The following is a 20,891-nucleotide window of genomic DNA, read 5'->3' as shown; positions in this document are numbered from 1 at the left end:
GAGGTGAATTTCAAGAGTGTTTTCCTTTAAAACAACAACAACAACAAACTGTAAAATGGTCTTCCTAAACACTCCAAAAGTTCAGATTCATTTTATAAAAAGTGTAATTTCTCAAAACCCATATTTCAGTTTGAAAAGAAGACTGTCAAGATTTATCACTCAGAATATTGTATAACTGGGAAATCACACAAGAATTTATTAGTCATAAATGTACATATATTTGATAGTTTCAGGAAATTACACATTTAGTGTCATTTTGACCCAAGTGAAAGAGATACAGTTTGAAAGAGACTTGGTAAGAATGCAAATGTAAAATTGCCTCTACCTACAACTGCATATTGCCTTGATTTATAAGCCATTGATAAAGAGTTACCATATTTTACAACTATATTTGTTTTGTTTGGTTTTTTTTTTTAATAATTATTTTTTGCTTTATTCTGTTCATACATGACAGCCCCAAACCCAACACTTGGTTTTTCTCTTTTGACTTTACTGCTCTGCCACTACCTAGGTCAACAGTCTTCCTCCCAGTAGTATATATGGTTTGATCCTCATCATGCGGGTATAACACAGGTCCTCAGAGATCAGGGCTCTCCAGCACCAGGACCTCCGTCATCCCCTTTGACTGTACTCTTGGTGCTGGGGCTCTGCCCAGGTCCTGTCACCCCTGAGGTGTCCTTAGGCCAGAAACACCAAGCAGGCTACATGTTCTCTGCCAACTCTGAATAAACGTGGGGACTGCTTAGAGCCTAGGGTTGAGGGTAGTGAGGCAGGCTGTCTGGGTCCATTACAAAGGGATGCTGTGCTTGATTAATGAAGTCTGCCACGGCGATACCCTCTAGACATGTCTGGAATGGGGACTCTAGGGGGAGAGACTGCGTGCCGGCCACAGGCTGCTCAGACAGGGACAAGGTATGTACTATATCCTTGCATTTGGCGATTCTTCTGCTTCCCAGGCTGCATTGTCTCACACACCAGGTGGCTGAGGAGGCATTCTGAAGGCCATGAAGGTTTAAGTGGCTTCCCTAGGCTCTGGAAGGAAGAGAATAAGCCCCAAGCTAAAGGGTGCTTGGGAGGACAGCTCAGGCAGGCCCCGCAGGCCCCGTGGGGGTCTGTAAGCTCAGGCTGTGCTGGCACTAGCTCCTTATCCTCTGGAGTCCATGCTGGAATTAACTCCTTAGCCTCTGGAGTCCGTTTCATCCCGGTAAAGACAGCTAGCTGGATGACTGTCAGAATGAGATGCAACTTGGGGGTAAAGACGCTTTTCTGTATGTGACACAGAAATAACCTTAATGTCTAAATAAACCTGTACAAAATTTCCAGTCCAAACTAAAAAAGTTTACCTTCTATGCTACCAACAAACTGAAATGGAGTAAAAGAACAGTCTTACTTTAATCAAGTTCCAGCAAGAGGGCACACTGCTTTGGAAAGCATCTGTCTCAGCAGAAAACACAAGGGTGTGTGTAAAAGAATGTTTCTAGAAAATACCAAAGGCACCAAACAGAATCTTAACTTTGCCTTCCAATTCCCCTCGATGCCACTGCATACCCTGGGTGGGGAGGCTACTTCGTCCAGCTGACTTTGGGAATGTCATAATGCTCCGTAAGGGTGTCCAAGTGTCTGTTGAAGTCCTCCACTCTCTGCTTGTGGGTTTTAGATGCTTTCTTTAGGATCCTTTCCATTTGCCGCTTCTCCTGCATCTTCTCGAAGGCCGCCTGGGCCGGGGTTCGCTTGTCCAGGCCTCGCCGCTTCTCCTCCTCGTTCTTTTTGCTCGTTCCCATCGCTTCCAGGAGTTTCGCCTTGTCTTTGTCCTTCTTTTTCTTCTTCCGCTTGGTCACACCGAGCTCTGCGACGCCTTTTAGTTTCAGGGGCCCCTTCTGAACCTGCTCGTAAGCCGCCATGATGCTTGCTTTTTTTTTCTACAACTATATTTGAATTTCACAACTGTGATATTTTAGGCCAGTAAGTCAAGTTCATTATCATTTTCAAAAGGAACCACCTGGGGATCTCTGGGTGGCGCAGCGGTTTGGCGCCTGCCTTTGGCCCAGGGCGCGATCCTGGAGACCCGGGATCGAATCCCACGTCGGGCTCCCTGCATGGAGCCTGCTTCTCCCTCTCCCTGTGCTCTGCCTCTCTCTCTCCCTCTCTGTGTGACTATCATGAATAAATAAATAAAATTAAAAAAAAAAAAAAAAGGAACCACCTCTAATCCTGGGCAAAAAAGACAATTCTTTATATTTGAATAGAGCTTTAAAGATCTCAATGTGCTTTCACATGAATTATCTCACTCATTGAACCAATTTTTTGACATATTCAAGACCTCTTTGAAATCTTTTTTTTTTTTTAAATATTAGAAAACTGAGACATAAACAGATCTGGGAGATTTATCCAGGTTCCTGTCTTAAACGAGGTTAATGATAACTAAAGCCTTCTCTCACCTATGGGTATTTCCTGTACTCCTTTTTCCAAGCCATTATTTACGTACATAGAAACTAAACCTATCGTGGTGATCATTTCACAATATATACAAACATCAAATCATTATGTTGTACACCTGAAACAAACACAATGTTTTATGTTAATTTCACCTCAAAAAAAAATTAACCTTAATCTGACAATGCTGCCTATTGCCTACCTAATATTGTCTGCTCCTTCCTTCCTCTCAGAACTAAACCTCAGTTTTGTTCAAGATGGCAAAATGCTCAGTTAACATTGCTCCTCAAAATGGAAATACTCTGTATCTTGATTGTGATTACACACAAGTGTATGCATTTGTCAAAAGTCACAGATCTGTATACATAAAATATAAGAATTTTATTATATGTAAATTACATCTTAATTGATTTGACTTAAAAAATGAATCCCCACATTCCCTTGAAGCTTGGAATAGCCACAACTGTAGATTTAGTCAATGAGAGATACAAACGGAAGCCTATTATGAAAGGCTTCCGGGTAAACTATCATTTTTCTGATTAAGAAAAATATTAAATTTAGATAACAGGTGATTTTTTTCCCCCTTTGCTCATCCTTTCCCTGCCCCTTGGAAAACATACATGGTGCCAGATGGTAGACCAGATGTCTTGCAACTTTGCGGGTGCATGTCCAACACTACCAGTGGAAGAAAAGGAAGCTAGAAGGAGTGTGAGTCTTGATTTTCTTAAGAATCTGCATATCAGTAGTGCACTGCTTGTTACGTGCAGTAATTAAAGCCCTACCTGGTAATGCAGTTGTAGTTAGGTTACTGTTACGTGCAGAACTGAATCCTGACTGATAGATTCAACATGAGGCTTACCAACATGATCTTGGAGTCAAAAACTACAGATGGAACCGTAGCTCTGCCACTAATTAGGTATAGGACCTAGGGCAATTTGCATAGTCTACCTCAGTCTTAATCTAATCATCTATAAGTAAATACAGCAAAACCTACTTCTCAGAGACAATTATAAGATTTAAATAAAATACTCTGTGAAATGGCTATGTTCAAAACGTTGACCTGAATCAAACTGCAGAAAGACTGTTCCTTCAAAGTCAAAAGCTATGAGTTTGGTAACTTTTCTCTGTGAATTCCAAGAGTGACTGAGGTCCAGACACCCTCCAAGGTGAACAGCCAGTGAGTCATTCTCTGAGTACTCCTCACCCCACTTCACAAGAAGGTCAAGCAAAGGAGAGGATAGTCTCGGAGTTTACAAAAATTCCTTGCCCCTGAATATACCTCACTGTCCTACGATTTTGGTTCTTTTGTTCTCTTTTAAGTCAAGAAAATATTAACTAATGTAGGGCAGACACTCGCACTAAAATAAGGATGAGAAAAGATCCATGAGTGTCAGCCACCTATAGTAGAAAAGTGTTTCAACACAAACACACTATTTTCAGTCAATGCTATTGAATGCAAAGTTTTCTGTAAGTGTAAATACCTTTGCCAAAAATAGCATAGAAACACCGATACTTACAAATTGGAGTTGGTTAAAATTCAAAACTTAAAATCAATGCACAAAGAATTCAATGTTGATGAGGTTTAGGAATTTTGCACTAGCTTCTCTGTGAACCCACTGCAGTGCACCAAGTCTCAATTATTAGTAGACTGACCTGGTTTGACAGTGCTATGAATTAAACATGTATAAAGTAATTAAAAATATGATAAATTCATATTTATGATAGATAAATATTATAAAATTTCCCCTAATTTTATAAATAAAGAAACTAAGGCAGAGGTTTACTGGCTCACCCAAAATAGCATAGTTACTTGATTCATTCTACCTTTAATTTTTTTCTCACTTTTAAAACTAATATGACTCACCGCACACTGGTAAATACCTCAGCTAGCCTTACTCCAGCCCAGTGTTCCTTCTGCACTAATATGAGCCAGCTAAAATATTTCAAATAAATAAATATGTAGATAGATCGGCTAAAATATAGTAACAGGAGGCTTTATAAAAAGCTACCGACCTATCTAGCCGTCCACACACACCCTTATAAAAAGGTTAGGAGCATCAGCATTCAAGACATTTTCCTAGGTTCTCTTTACTCCTCTCTATTGCTTCTTCAATGACAAAATTCCAGTTTTGAAAGATGGAATGAAAATGTCTCCAAGTCACAATCCTTACAAGGGTTCTCTCAACCTTTCAGTAGATACCTTGGAAAACACTGAGAACGTCAAAAATCCACATAACCCTAAAAACGAGAGAGATGTCACTAAGAGCAGCACCTCCTAGGGAATTTCCAGAAGAATTTCCAGAATGGAAATTGGGAATTTCCAGAATGGAGCTGGATTAAGAACAGCAACAAGGAGTACACACGGGCCGCCACAGCAGCCTGGTTTGCCCCAAGGAAGGTTAAAAGGATAAAAAGAGATCCCTACCATCTACAGGGTTTTTCCCAGATCCAGAAAAGGAAAGCCAGTCCCTTACTTTGGAGGGCTGGTTTTTTAAGGAGCCAGAGAATTGTTTCTGTGCTTCATCTTTGTCTCTCTCATCTGGCAACTTCCAGGGTTTTTTCCAGATCCAGAAAAGGAAAGCCAGTCCCTTACTTTGGAGGGCTGGTTTTTTAAGGAGCCAGAGAATTGTTTCTGTGCTTCATCTTTGTCTCTCTCATCTGGCAACTTCCAGATGACGAAAAGGGTAGAAAACCAGGCGGTGGCAATGCGTGTGCAGGAGGTGGGAGCAGGGGAACACTGTGATGGGAACTCTGCAGGGCACCTTCTCCTCGAAAGCAAAATACCAAAATGTAGGAAGAATGCGGGAAGGTCCCTGAGGACCTGCGTGTTGAGTGTTGCTGCATTTAGCAATTCTGTGATGGAGGCTGCGAATACAAACCTCTTGTTTTAAAATACCAAGTTTTTACAGATTTCTCCTAGGTAATGAGGTAAGTAAAATAGGAAATGGGTGATATTAAAGCAAGGGCGAAGGGGACTAGCAGTCTGAATGCTCAGGGAGGAGGATCGTGGCTCTGAAAATGATCCTTTACAGGCACCAGAAGACATTTTTTATTTTTAGAAGACTCTTAAGCACCTTTCCATAAAGCCAAGGAAGGGGAAAAGAACATCAAGAACCTTGATCCCGACATGAAAGGAAGTGTGGTCAGAAACCAAGAGATTGCGAAGAGATTAAAATAAAAACATATAATTCAAATGCACAAGGAGGAAGTTACTGCAAAAGTTGCCTGGAAGGGAGCCCTCTGCCCTCCCCCTGCTGGAGTGCTCTCTCTCTCTCTCTCTCTCTCTCTCTCTCAATAAGTAAATAAAATCTTTTTCATTTTTTTTTTAAGAAACAACCAAGGAAACATAGAGCCAAGGGGGTAAAAAATCTGTAGTACTATCAAAAAAAAAAAAAAAAGGCTTTAAAGATTTTAAAGTTCTGAAGAAAATGGAAAAAGAAAACCTTTCCAATGAATGATGAGAAGCCAAAAATTAAATATAAACTTCAGCGCGGGTGTATACGGCTGGTCCACTGCGGGGTAATGTATGATCCCAGCAGGCAGAGGAGCTGCCCACTGAGCACCTGCACGATGAGCATTCGGCGGGGGCGGGGGGGGAGGCCTCCGGGACCCACGGGGCCCACGGGGCCCACAGAGCCAGGCCTGTGCACAGCCTCACAGGGCAGGCCCTGCTGGGCGCAGGGAGGATTGGGCCCAGCAACGTCCTGAGGCGGCCAGTGAGCCCGAAGGTGATGCCTTTCACATCCTGGCTGCCAAATCACAAAGACGCTCCTTAAAAATCAAATTAAAAATTCTGAATTGAGAATAAAATAGAAAAAAAAAAAAAAAGTCGACTGGCTTTGAACACCTAATCATAACTGTAAGTTAGGAAATGACACAGCAACATTTGGAGATTTAAAGTGGGGATTAGAAAAAATAAAACTGTGAGCGCGGGATTTTGTTTCCAGACAGAAGGAACATTCGGCTTTTCGGGGGGAAGAACAGTGACGAATGCTACGCTCGGGCCACAGCTGTGTGTCAGCAAGGCCGCGCCCGATGCGGGGCTGTCCTGGTCCATGTGTCCATGCCTGGTTGAGTGCACCCAAACCAACCAAGAAACGAACAGTACTTCACAGTTTCTGAGTGGGAAATCCCGGTGGTAACAGGAGGACAGTGAGGGGGGAAGACAAGGTAAAGTTTAATAAGTCAAAAGAATTTCATAAATATGACCCAGAAGATATGACCCTTACAAATTAAATATAGATCCATGAACTCATCCTTTCCGGAGGGGACGGAACACGTTCCCTAGTGATCTGACCTTTATGTTTATCAGAAACTCCAGGTTATATTAACAGTCTCGGAAGGAAAGGTTGAGCTAAGTGAATGAATCTCGGTCCACACTGCACCTGACCAAGGCCCCGCGGAACTTGCTTCCTGATGTTAACCATTTAGGGAGACTGATGAGCAGGATGCCTCTCTCCTGCCGGGGCCGGGTGCTGGCACTCAGAGACGAAGGCCTCGTGGGCCTGGTGGTCTGCAGGCGGGCTCCTCCCGCTGGCCCAGCGTCATTCTCGGAGCCGCAGGGCTGGCACGTGGGACAAGCCAGGGAGGCTCAGGTGGGCCACCGATGGTCATCCCTCGCCCCCCCCCCCCCCCCCCCGCAGTCCTCGCAGGTACTTCATCCGCTTGGTTCCTGGGGAGTAATTAATCGCAGTGATAGGACCTTTCAGGATGTTTTTGCTCCTCTTGGTTTTTGTTTTTTGTTTTTTGGATCATGGCAACTTAGGAGGCCCTGATGTCCTGTCAAAATAGTTCATACAAACTGATTTTTGGCCGGAGAGTGGTGTAATCACCTCGAGGTTGTAACCCTGGGAGCAGAGGAGGACAGATCATTGAGGGGAGGACATGGGCAAGGAGGCCAGAGGAGGTCAGATCATTGAAAGGAGGACGTGGGCAAGGAGGCCAGTTCAAGAGCTCCAGGAGTCCCGCCTGGGACAGCGGAGGCCTACACCAGGGTGCGACAGGGCCGGTGGAGAGCTGAGGGACAGCCTGAAGGGCAGCAGCTGGGGGAGGAGGCCACGTGTCAGTAGGCAGAAGAAAAGACAAATCAGCTGTGACTCAGTAGGACATGGGGTGCTAGGAGAGCCCCCGAGGGTGCAAGGGGCCCTCAGAGCTCATCCCCTCCACCTCCCTAAGGCTCTCCGAAATGGCAGCTGCCTCTGCCTGTCTGCCAGCCGATCTGCTCACAGGGGATGAGGGACTTAACCAAAATGAGACACGCCGCAGGTGAGAGTACTGGAACCCAGGCCTTGTGACCTGAGGTCGAATGGGTTCCTGTGGCAGCACCTTGACGTGCGGACCAAGGCCTGGCCACACGTTCACCCCCAGGTAGCCAATGTGGGCAACTTAGCCAGGGGATCAGAGGTGTGCCTAAAAATGCAGTAAAGGGATGTGCAGAGTGAGGACCGGGCTGCCACCTGCACCTGCACGCCGGGCGGGGCCGGCCTGACTGAGCCTGTCGCTGTGCTTGGCGCCCACCGGGCCAGCCACGTGGCCATCAGCGACTGAGGCACAACCGAGGGCCCTGCTGCCACACAAAGCAGGCGACGCTTGGCCCCTTCGTTTCAATGCAAACCCAAATACTATACCTCCGGAAACCACTTGCACGTCTACATAATTTCAAATTGTCAAGCTTTTTTTTTGGAATACATTCACGGGGTGCATTAAATCAGCTATTTTGCTTTGGGAGATATAATTTTATATGTTATACGGCTCTCCTGAAATGCCATGCTGCATTTCTCAGCAGTCTTCATTGGCTAATAATTCAATTACAAACACAATTCATTATTTTCCTGTTAGATTAGAAAACCTTTTGCACTGGCTCGAGCTATCTTCCCCGAGCAAATGGGGCAGTTTATAAAAGGCCAAACTGCAGGGTGGAGCATTGAGAGGAGGATGCCTCATAGAAAATTTAACCATATTAAATGGAAATCTGCCTTACAGCAAGCTGCTGATCTGCAGCTCGGGGCAGCTAACCTTCCCAGATAAAGGCTGGTGCAGGATAGCTGGGGGGGGGGGGAGGCTCATGTAGGCTATTTTCCCCCCCCACTTCTTCACCCTGTTTTATAATCTATTGTCTTTAGTGCATTTCCTCTGCGGGGTTTCTGCGCCATCCGCTGGTGAGCAGAGGTCGCTTTAACTGTGATGCCTCTCCTGGGTCCTTTCATGGATCCTTTGCTACGGTAAAATCTTAAAGGGAGTTATGAAAAGCAAGGCAGGGACCTACGTGATGAATTATTTACTGATGGAGAACATCAGAAATGGGCATATGAAAACCACTCACTCGTCTGGGCACACGCAACTTTTGCCACTATGAATCAAAGATCTTCTGATCCATCAGTTGAATGGTCTCCCCTCTGCATTTTAAATCTCTGAACATTGATTCATCATCATGGTAACTTTACTGATACTCACAGAAAACAAAATTGTTCAGGTTACTCCTCTTAATGGTCTTTGGCATTGAATTTCAAGTACTACACCAAATTTATCTTCCAAGTGTCATGACTCCAGGGCTATTAGGTCCAGCAAATCATGGCAAAGTCTTAATTTATGATCAAAGCCTGCGCCCCAATATTTCTATCTCATTCTAAATACATTGTTCATTTTCTTAATTCTTTACACGTACCCAATCTTAGGAGTATGTAAGATCAATATTCAAGTTTCCCCAGAAATGGAAAGCATTTCTGGTTTGATTTTCATAATTACATCACAGTTTGTTTTGCTTTATCTGGAATAATGACTTCTTGATGGCTGTATAGGCTATTACATAAATAAATACTTTGTAAGAAGAAACTTAATTCTTTAGAATTTGGTATAATATTAGCATTACAACAGAAAAATTGACTAGCAGAAGTTAGGCAAATTGCTAACTTGAACGTTAATCTTTTAATGCCAATGGATTATTTTTGTTTATTAGAGTCATCACTTTTTAAAAATAAAACGGCCATCATTTAAAAAAACAGTATAAGAGACAGAATCAAAATTATTTGGCAGTTTTTTTTAAACAATTGTCTTTTCCTTTTGATTTTAAACAGTCACTCACTGTGTTTCACAATTTTTTCAGCTTACCCCTCTATTCATTCAGCATTGTCCAAACACTGCTATCCCCTCCCTCACTTAATTTCCACCATGTCTTCCCAGAACAGAAGTCCGGATTTAGTGACAAGATGCCTCAAAATGGTCATCTCCTTACTCGTGCAGCCAGAATGATAGAGGGATGACGTACTGAAGCAGGCTATACTGCGACCCTAAAAATCTCATTCCGCTCACTAGTAAGCATAATAAACATGGCCCCCGTTTCTCCGTTTGCAAAGTTATGCATGATCTCCAGTGGCCCCGAATATGTAAAACACGAAGTATAAAAAACAACTACCTTAAAGATCGTTAAGTAGCAAAAGTCAAGCAACTAAGTTTGTAGTCCCATGGATTTATTAAGTGATTCATCAATCAAGCAGCACCCAGAGCAAGTAGAGAGGAGCTCCAAGGAGTTGGAAGCTTTTGATAGAGGGAGGGTCACTGGGGCAAGAAAGTTATTTGCAAAAGAAAAGCATTGTTCCAGGCAAGGCTGCATCTAGGGAGACAGAGAGGGCCCAAGTAGCAGGCTCATTGGTGCAGACTGAAAAATTCCTAGCTAACCTTTTAAAGACTAAATTTCAGGGGAAGGTTGAAACTGCAATTCGAGTCTGTATTATGCACCAGTTTGGGAACTTGGTCTAAGTGAACACCAACTGGGGCCTGTGGTTAGTTGATTTAACAAGACAAATCGTTAACAAATTGAATCAATGTTGACGGAGTCCAGTCAAACTGAAAGTTGGTTAAAGAAACAATTCCTTGACTTTTGGAATTAGCTATTCTTATCCACTTTTACTATCTTGGTAGTTCCTTAAACTCGTTTATTTGGTAATTATTAGAGTGCTTTGAAAATAAACTTGACAGTCGAGAAATACATATTTTTATGTTAAAATGTAATTTCTCTTATTTTTTAAATCAAGTTAGTCTTCCAAGAGCTAAAATAGTTCTAGACCCTTTTGAAAACTAAATTGTATATGTGAATCCCCTACAACTTATTTTCTAAGGTACGAGTGGTCTGAAAGAACCATCATGGCTTTCAGAATAACCTACTTTGTACCAGTGAGGATCCCTAATATTTGTTATATTTATCAGCTCTATATTATTATTTATTAAAATCGTATTCTATTTGCATTGTAATTTTCTTATTTAAAGATATTATCCTTAGTTCTAAAACATAAAGGAATCACAATCTTTGTTAACTGCAATATTGAGTAGATGTCTCTCATCACAGGACAAGACAGATTTAAGTTCTTGATGAAACATCATCTGAACTAGTCTATTTCTAGGAAATTAAGCAAACTCTAAGCCACCTTCCAAAAATCTTTACTTGATCTAGAATTCCAAAAACTTCCAAACGAAAGTAGAAAAATAACTTTCCTTTATAAGGAACTCTCCAGACTCTTAGAATTTACATACATGAAGACCTTTGGTATAGAGTGGGCAGCCAGAGGCTTAAAAACAGGAACTAGTTTTAAGAAAACTATATGAGGATTGAATTTGCAACTTGGCTGTAGCATGACACATCACTGTTATTGTTGTTGTTATTATTATTACCATTGGCACTGGAGGAGGAATTCAAAACTCTGAATGTCCCCAAATATTGAAAAGGGCTATCTCCTCTGATCACTTTCCTCAGAAATACTCCTTTAAAATTCTTCTCTCCTCCATTGAACCCATGTCCTCTTTCATAGTAATTTAAGATTTCTTTTTCCTTCTCAAATTAATATGTGTACAGGAGGAAATGAACACTTACCAGTCAAGATTTATTTTTGTTATACTTTCCAAGTAAGGCATAAAGAAACGGACTCTCAGTATACTTCCTGCAAGGATAACAAACTAGTACCTCACTGTTGTTGTTTAGCAACTTAAAAAAATAAATGATATTTTTAACGGGGGGGATGCACTTCTTATCAATAACAAATTTCATTTGCCAAAGATAAATTATGCAATACATGCATGCAAGCTTAGCAAAAAAAATGAGATAGGAACAATTTATTGATGAAATGAACTAATACAAAATATATAAATTGCACTTGCATTTGGAACTGAGATTATAAATTATTTTCATAGTCAACTAAGGTGTGATTAACATTTAAATACAAAGGTTATTTAACATTTAAACACAAAGATTTCTCCATGAATTACTTTGGATTTATAGAATCCCTCTTACCAGCATTTCTTTTGAAGCTGCATTTTATGAAAGATGAGATGTTCCAGCACCTTATTCAACTGAGGACTATTCTTCTGAACACAAGACCAGGCAGCCACACAGTGCCAGAGCAGGTGGTTAACTTCATATCCTCCCTGATTAACCTGCAAGTGTTCCTGGAATTAAAACATAAAAATAAAAAATAAATAAATAAACAACAACATAAGAATATATCTGGGAAAGAGTTATTTGACTTGGATAAACATGAAAATAAATTTTAAATGTTCAAATGGAAATGCATTATTTTCTTAAACTTCATGTTACACCAAACAGAGCAATTTACTCAAGTATATATTTTGTAAGTATATATAGTGTGGAGGAGGAAAAGATAATTTTCCATCTACCCTTCAGGTTCTTGGTTGAAACCTCTGTATCCCCTGTAATAAAAACATAGATTAACGGGAGAAAACCAAAGAGAAGATTAATAACATGTATACCTCCTGTACACATGGGGGAGACCCAGGAATACTTTTAAAAATGGCCCAGGCCACCATTGTCTGTAACATGTCTAGCTAAAGACAAAAAGGGGATTTGGGCAGTTATGGATGGTTAACAGGAAAAGCCTACAGTAAACAAGGGTAAGGTTGATATGCAGATTTATCATCGCCTTCTCCACTGATTAAGAGTTTCTAGAGACTCAGAGTCATCCTTCTCTTCCTGGTCCAGAGGGGGAGACACCCGCACAAATGCAGACTTCTCTTAAAAATGTAAATATCTCTTACAAAAAGGGTAACTTTTACTCAGTTTTCACAGCTTCTCCTGTGTCTGTGATTTCTTAAAAATAATCAGCCTAAAATATCCCTATGCCAAAGAGGCCTATTTCGGGGAAGCAAATTTTGCTTCATTTGTTAACTTGAACCTAAGGTCTTCATTAATTTTCACATGGGTCCCTTCTGTTCAATGACATCAGTTCCACAGTAAGATAAAATCCTCTATCCTCTACAGGACAATCATTCAAATAATTGTGCTTCTTAGACCCTATACGACTTAGTTCTTCCTGACACCCAAGGAGGAGGGTAGAGGGAAAAGTTTGAACAATGATCACACAGTAAATTGCGTTTTAAACTGTGTATTTCCACTTTAAGGGCTAAATATACATGCCTAGCTGGACAAGGTCAATGTGTGCTAAGTAACTGTTTTAAAAGTCTACAAACTCAGGGAAAAAAATAGGCTGTTATCTGTTTTTTCTTGGTGTGCTTTCTAACAGTTTCTTAGATTTAATTGGTCTAGTAAAGTAACTGGTATAAAGAAACCTGATTTTATTGTTAGATACTGATAGCATAGCACTCTCATTGAATTTTTGCCAACAATACAGATTCAAACACACATCTTGTGATAGGTACTTAATATCAGATGATATTTCATTCTTTTATGCTCACAAGAAACACTTAAAGAGACTCCAAAAGGCTTTATAATTCTCATTTATTATATAAACAACATCATATCTACAATTTAAAGATAATTTTCATGGTAAGTATTCTTAAGTTGAAAGGCCAGAAATTCATACATAAATCTTAAAGTTTCTAGTAAACTATTTAGTTAAGTCCCACAGATGTGTACTGATTATGTTGGGAACTCAGATGCTGGAGATAAAAGTCATGTGGAAGATAAAGTCTGTACACAAGGCTACTGATTGTGGGGAACACTCACTCAGAAAGGCAAATGAAAACAAACCGATGTTTAGAATGTTAGAATATTCCATAGAAAAGCTTTATATTTAAAATAGTGTACGGGGTGCCTGCATGACTCAGTAGATTGTCTGTCTTTGGCTGGGGTCATGATCCCAGGGTCCTGGGAATGAGCCCCATGGCAGGCTTTCTGTTCAGCGGGGAGCCTGCTTCTCCATCTCCCTCTGCCTGCCAATCCACCTACTTGTGCGCAGGCTCTGTCAAATAAATAAAATCTAAAAAATAAAATAAAATAATGTAGGATAAGGGCACTGATGGCTCATTTAAGCTCCAACTCTTGATTTTGGCTCAAGTCATGATATCACCGTCATGAGATCAAGCCCAGAGTCAGGCTCCATGCTCAGGGAGGAGTCTACTTGTCCCTCTCCCTCCCCTTATTTGTGCATTCTCTCTCTCTCAAATAAGTAAATAAAATCTTAAAAAAAAAAAAAAAGTTGAAAGGGCCCTTTTAACACAGATTGAAAAACACTGAGCAGAGCATTAAATGACTCCTGAGAACCTTTTCTTTTTACCCCCTTCCCACCCTCCCTCCCTCCCTCCTTCCTTCCCTTTCTCTCTTCCCTTTTTCCTTTTTTTCTTGGCTTTATGACCACTTTTTATAGGTCTTTCATCTCCCTGTCTTGCTGTCCACACAGAGGCCAAGACAGAGACAGGCCATTCCAGATTGGTAGGTGATAGGTCTAATAAGCCAGGGAACTTACTTAGGAAGCTTGTGTTAGGAGGTTGCAAGACAAGCAAATCTCTGGACCCACCTGTAGCTTAATATTTATAAGGAGGCCTTAATGGGGTTCCGTCACTTATACCACCCAGATGGTCTCAAGAACACATTGTTCTCTCAAGGCTGCATCCTTAAAAATGGCTCCAGCTGTGGGAAACGTGAGCAGAATGTGCATCCCAAGGAGGAGGCTCAGATTGCCCAGGTCCAGCTCATGGATCAACCAGTGGCCATATCCTCTCGCTTACATCCTCCAACAAGCTATCAGTTGCAGCTTGTACAACACCTACTTTGAGAAGTCCACCTACAGAAGTGCTGTTCATCTAGTGTTGGCTGAAATTTCAGATAACCACATCAGCTTGGATTTTATGCAAATTTGAGTGCACAAGCTCTGAATGTCAGACCGGGCTCTCTTCTATAGCAGAAATGAATTCTGAAGGATGAGCTGTATTTTGCTGTTCAGAGATAGCTTTTGATCCCCCCATCATAGTGGGGATGGTTGAGATTGCCAGGATAGGAGCTCTCAACACAAATGTGCTACTTAGATAATAGGACATGAATCATCAGATAATACTCTTAATTTTAAAGGACCTGTGTCTCAGTCTAAGCCAATTCCTAGTAACCACGTACAACTGCAGTATAGTGCAAAATGTCCCAAATTTGGATAATGCCTTTGGCTTCCCAAGTACTTAAAGCATTAGAGGATGAGATTGCTAACCACATTTGAATGTAAACTCTGTGTATTTCCTAGTTTTCAGAAAACTATTTGTCCTTTAGGAAAGATGCAGCTATTTAGTAAAGGGTCTACTGGATTTCACTTGAGTTTTAATCTACTATCTCCAAAAAAACTATGTTGTTATTATCAGGTGACAACTGTACTCAGCAAATTCAGCTCTGCTAGTGAGCAACAGACAGAATGGAAAACTCAATCCAGTGTTCTGGCTCTGAAAGCCACAGAGCTAATTAAAGCGCACCATTTGTCAAAGCCAATGGAAACCTCGCGTCTGGATCAGCTTAAAAGGATATTAGAAGAAGAAATGGGTTCTAGCGGCAGGGAAAGGAAATTTCCTATTCTTAAAGAGAACCAACACCCAAATTGTGTGTATCCTAATACGTAAATCCCACAGAATTATTTTTTTCAGCAATATTATGGCAGCACTTGGAAAACAAAATGCTTAGGCTTTTACTCTAATGCCGATTAATACATTAAAACAAAACATTTTGCAATGGCCAAAAAATGCTGTCATGGACCTTTTAGCATTACTGGAGAATGATGGGCTGTAGAAACTAACCCACAAATCCTCTACTATGGCATGTCAATAACAAAAAAAGGAGGGGGATGAATACAGATGTATTATTTATATTCCCATTTTCCTCTCAGATTCCTCCTGTCTTCTTCTAGTAGGTGAGAGAGATGGGTATTGAATGGTAAGTACTCACCTGGAAAGGCTGGCTCAGACCACACTATCCTGAAGAAGTTGGGCTGAAAATGGAGAACAATGCTCAAATATGTAATCAAGCACTAAATTAGTTAGCTGAACCAGAAATTTTAGTAGCACTGAAGCTACACTACCTTTCAAATTCTTTATATTGTGTGGGAATGAGAGGAGAAAAAGGAAAGCAATAAATCTAATAAGCTACAATCTGTTCTAATACCTTCACAAAATTGCAGGTATAGAGCTGAAATAGAACTTAGAAAACATTGAAATTATGCTCTTTGTTCTTTGCAGAAAAAGGTACAGAGACTAATGACTTGTTCCACTCTAGGCAAAAACATTCTTTTTTTTTAATTTTTAAAAATTCATTTATTTGAGAGAGTGCAAGAGTGAGGGGAGGTGCAGAGGGAAAAGGGACAAGCAGACTCCATGCTGAGTGCAGAGCCCAACTTGGAACCCAGTCTCAAGCCTCTAAGATCATGATCTGAGCTGAAACCAAGAGGTGGACACTTAAACTGAGCCACCCAGGTGCCCCTAAGCAGATACATACATTTTTTAGATAGCATCTTTCTTTTTTTAATTTTTTATTTAAATTTAATTTAATTAGCATATGTTGTATTATTAGTTTCAGAGGTTCATCAGTTGCATACAACACCCTGTGTTCATTACTTCAAGTACCCTCCTTAATGCCCACTGCCCCTTTGCTCTATCCCCCCTCACCACCACCCCTTCAGGAGCCCTCAGTTTGTTCAGGGTCTCATATGGTTTGTCTCCCTCTCTGTTTTCATCTTATTTTATTTTGTCTTCTCTTCCCATCTGTTCATCTGTTTTGTTTCTTAAATTCCACATATGAGTGAGATCATATGGTATTTTTCTTTCTCTGACTGACTTATTTCTCCTAGCATAATACTCTCTAGTTCCATCCATGTCATTACAAATGGCAAGATTTCATTCTTTTTGATGACTGAGTAATATTTCATTATCTATATATGCCACATCTTCTTTATCCATTCATCTGTTGATGGATATGTGGGCTCTTCCCATAGTTTGGCTATTGTGGACATTGCTTCTGTAGGCATTGGGGTGCACGTACTCCTTCAATTAGTAGTGCAATTGCTGGGTCATAGGTAGTTCTCTTTTTAACTTCCTGAGGAACCGCCATACTGTTTTCCAGAATGGCAGCACCAGTTCACATTCCCACCAATAGTGTAAGAGGGTTCCCCTTCCTCCTCCAACATCTGTTGTTTCTTGACTTGTTCATTTTAGCCATTCTGACTGGTGGGAGATGGTATCTCATTGTGGCTTTGATTTGCATTTCCCTGATGCTGAGTGACGTTGAGCATTTTTTAACGTGTCTGTTGACCATTTGTATGTCTTTGGAGAAATGTCTGTTCATGTCTTCTGCCCATTTCTTGACTGGGTTTTTGTTTTTCGGGTGTTGAGTTTGATAAGTTCTTTAGACTTTGGATACTAGCCCTTCATCTGATAAGTCATTTGCAAATATCTTCTCCCATTCTGTAGGTTGTCTTTTAGTTTTGTTGACTGTTTCCTTTGCTGTGCAAAAGTTTTTTATCTTGATAAAGTCCCAATAGTTCATTTTTGCTTTTGTTTCCTTTCCCTACAGACAAATGTCTAGCAACAAGTTATTGTGGCCGACGTCCAAGAGTTAGCTGCCTGTGTTTTCCTCCAGGATTTTGATGGATTCCTGTCTCACATTTAGGTCTTTCATCCATTTTGAGTTTATTTTTGTGTATGGTGTAAGAAAGTGGTCCAGCTTCATTGTTCATTTTCACAATACCACTTGTTGAAGATACTTTTTTTTTCCAGTGGATATTCTTTCCTGATTTGTTGAACATTTAGATTCTTAAATATAAGCAGAATCAACATTGAAGGTTGCCTGCTTCATAACCAGAACACTCGTATTGTCAAGATTTCACAATATCTTATTTTTTTTAAGCAAAAACACTCAAGTCACTACATTAAGCACAATTAACTACATAGTAAAACATAATTATTTAGTCAGCATAATCATGTCCTTAGAGGAAAATCATATTTTAACTGCCTAAGTTAAAGTGAGTTCCTAAATATAATGTTCAATAATCATTGTTTAAATTTTCATGGCACTTAATAATTTACAAGGTACATGCTTTTAAAAAAAAAAAAAAACAAGGTACATGCTTTTTTTGCAATCTTCACCACTATCTTATAGACTAGTTAGGGTGAATATGATGATTATGATGATGACGATGGTGGTGGTGGTGATGATGTCTTTTTTAAAGATAAGCAAATGGGGATGTAGAGAGTTCAATGGACCTCTAAATCATATAGTCAGTTGCTAAGCAGATCTTTCTTCCTCATGATCAATGTCCTTACCATTGTTTAACATCTTAGATTATAAATTTATTGTTAAAGTAGTCTTTAAACTTAAAAACAAGATCCCTTTGTGCATGAAGCAATTGGTGCTCATTAGTAATTATACCTGAAAGGTTCAAATTATTTAGCATATGTCACTTTATGTCAGTGATTCACCAAATAATGAGACAAAGAGAAAACACAAAAGCCTTTAATGATCACAAATAGATGTGGTTAAATGTGTTTCCTTAAGTACTTATATTTTAGTTGGTTTAGTTGGTTTCCCAAGAGAAGCATGGAAAACTGTGAGGCAACTCATAATACAACTATTTGAAAAAGGAATCTTAAATTTTTCTGTTTCAACTTCCCTTATGTTAGACATATGTTTTCCTTTTTTTCCTAAAGATTTGTTTATGTGTTTATATATTTTAGAGAGAGAACACGTGATCGGGGAGATTGGGAGAGGGAGAGGGAGATAGAGAATCTCAAGCAGACTTTAAGCTGTGTGTGGAGCCCAGCACAGGGGCTTGATCCCACAACCCTGAAATTGTTACCTGAGCCAAAACCTAGAGTTGGATGCTTAACCAACTAAGCCACACAGGCACCCCATTATGTTTTCCTTTTTAAGAAATTATTAGAAAAACAAATTTTCTGTCCATAAACTATGAAATAATAAGTATATATAATGAAGAATAAAGTAATAAAAGAATCAAGGTTTCAGTGTTTTATGGCTCATTGTAGCTCTGTTCCCATGATACATATTTTATTACATAGCAAGGAATTACATGACTGGACAGTTTTCTCTAATGTTGATCACTAATGTCCAAGTTAGAAACTAAAAGAAAATTTTTCATATACTAATGATTATTTTATTTCCTCAATTCTGAACCATTTAAAAACATTTTAGTTGATTTTAATAGCATTTTAAATGTTATTATATATGAATTATAGAAGCTTCCAGTATTAAAATTGCTCTCATTAATTGCCTCTACTTTATGTACTTTCCTTTAATACAAACGTAATTATCTTAAAATCCTCATTTGTAAGTTAATCTAAATTGTGTTGCAATTTCCAATTAATTAAATAGCTGAGATGGAATCTATAAGGAAAAAGGTAGTATGGCGTTGCTCTATTTAAAGTAGTAGTGGTACATATTGATGCTCCACTCCTAATCCTATTTACTACTGTCCAGGAAATGTACATATGGTTTAGTGTTTTTGCTGTTCACTCCTCTCGCCCTCCCCCCCACCACCTAAACTCAACTTCAAGGATGTTACATGTATTGGCCAAGCACAATTATTTCATCATAGTAATATTACCTGATTCATTATGGACTAGGATATACTCACCATCTCAGAATCTACGTTCTTATAGCTTTTCTTGTTTTCCACAGGGCTAAAAACTGACCCAGGAAGGAGCCCTCTTTTGCATATAATCTCCATGGTTTTCAAAATGAATTGCACATTTGAAAAGATGTTTGGATACTTGTAATATGACTCTCCAGAGGAAGAAAGTGCTATTGTAAGAAAAATAATTTATGATAAACATCTCATTAATATCTTGCATTGTGTTTCATTTGTCTTTTAGTTACTAAAATATAATTAAATTCAGTTCTTAGATGCTGAAACTGCTATCCGTGTCCCCATCTATTCAAGATTTATAATGCTATGTGTGACCCCTGGTGGCATAATAAAAAACTACAAGGTAGATAGTTAAGAGTTTATATAATTCCGAACAGCAATTGCATAATGATCGAATGCCCAATTAAGTATAGTTACTGTACAACAATGCTTGGAAACTTTCAGGCGAAAATAAATCAACTTATAACATACTCTTTTCATAAATGGATACTTTGAAACTGCAATCCTACAAATAAATCATCATTTTTAACCCTACATTCTCCAGTTTTATTCCTTTTCAGGATGTTATTGCTGTTGTTTTTTAAAATATATTTTAAGTATAGCAACAATTATGTCATTCAACATAACACTATATCATATCTAACAGAACTATCTGTATTCTGTTCTTTTTGTACACTTTTAGATAATTTCTGAGTTTCAATATTCTGACATTGGAGAAATTAGTAGTAACTACTCTTCTACTGGATGGCTATATGGATAGGTAGCAATTGCTTCCTGCTATTGCAGGTAAAAATTACTCTGTTGCTAAAGACAGAAATGTAGCGTAAGTAAGGCTGTGTTTAACAGTATTTGATTGAAGGGGCAAAATCTGTATGAAGAAATCAAAACAAGTGATACGATAGACATAAATTCTTATTCTGCTAAGTCTCCAAGCCTGTCTGGGTTTCATACCCGTCAGAATTTGTAGTAGTGGTGAAATTTATTGGTCAGTCTCCAAAACACTTCCACTGTTACCGCCTATTCCTTCCTCCATGATTTTTCCACCAAATATTCCCTTTCTTATATCTTGAGTCCTTTTATCTCTTATCCTACAACATACTAATCTTTTCCTCTTTGACCTTTTTTTTAAGATTTTATTTATTTATTCATGAAAGACACAGAAAGAGGCAGAGACACAGGCAGAGGGAGAAGCAAGCTCCCTGCAGGAAGCCCGATGTGGGACTCGATCCCGGGTCTCCAGGATCACACCCTGGGCCGAAGGCAGGCGTTAAACCACTGAGCAACCCAGGGATCCTCTGATCTTTTGTTAATTCAATCAATTAAACTAAAAAGTTTATTTAAAACTAAAAAAAAAAAAAGTTTTTGAAAAGATAAATTGATAAGCCTAGTCTAGCTAGTCTCACCAACAGAAAAAAGAGGACTCAAATAAATTAAGAAATGGACAAAATACTAGGAATATACAACCTACCAAGACTGAATCAAGATGAAATAAAAAATATGAACAGAGTGATTATTAGTAAGGAGACTGAATCAGTAATGAAAAACCTCTCAACAAACAAAAGTCCAGAACCACAGAGCCTCACTGAT

At 39.6% G+C, this 20,891-nt stretch overlaps 2 protein-coding genes across 6 annotated transcripts in view; both read right to left on the bottom strand.

Moving 5' to 3' along the window:
• TMEM232 (transmembrane protein 232) overlaps nucleotides 1-20,891 on the bottom strand; it is a 223,570-nt gene that overhangs the window by 154,547 nt on the left and 48,132 nt on the right. For all 5 annotated transcript variants that reach the window (XM_025993000.2, XM_072736590.1, XM_072736593.1 and 2 more), the window contains 2 exons: nucleotides 19,293-19,459; nucleotides 11,714-11,868 (listed from right to left, as the gene is read on the bottom strand). In XM_025993000.2, the coding sequence (XP_025848785.2) occupies nucleotides 11,714-11,868; nucleotides 19,293-19,459 (322 nt within the window). The remainder of the gene's footprint in view (nucleotides 1-11,713; nucleotides 11,869-19,292; nucleotides 19,460-20,891) is intronic.
• LOC112915440 (protein FAM32A) lies at nucleotides 1,374-1,909 on the bottom strand. Its single transcript, XM_025992802.2, has one exon. It carries the CDS (start codon nucleotides 1,899-1,901, stop codon nucleotides 1,563-1,565), a length of 339 nt encoding a protein of 112 aa, XP_025848587.1. The 5' UTR covers nucleotides 1,902-1,909; the 3' UTR covers nucleotides 1,374-1,562.

The sequence above is a fragment of the Vulpes vulpes genome, chromosome 14, assembly GCF_048418805.1.
Source record: "Vulpes vulpes isolate BD-2025 chromosome 14, VulVul3, whole genome shotgun sequence".
NCBI lineage: Eukaryota > Metazoa > Chordata > Mammalia > Carnivora > Canidae > Vulpes > Vulpes vulpes.
This window is presented reverse-complemented; position numbering and strand designations above follow the sequence as displayed.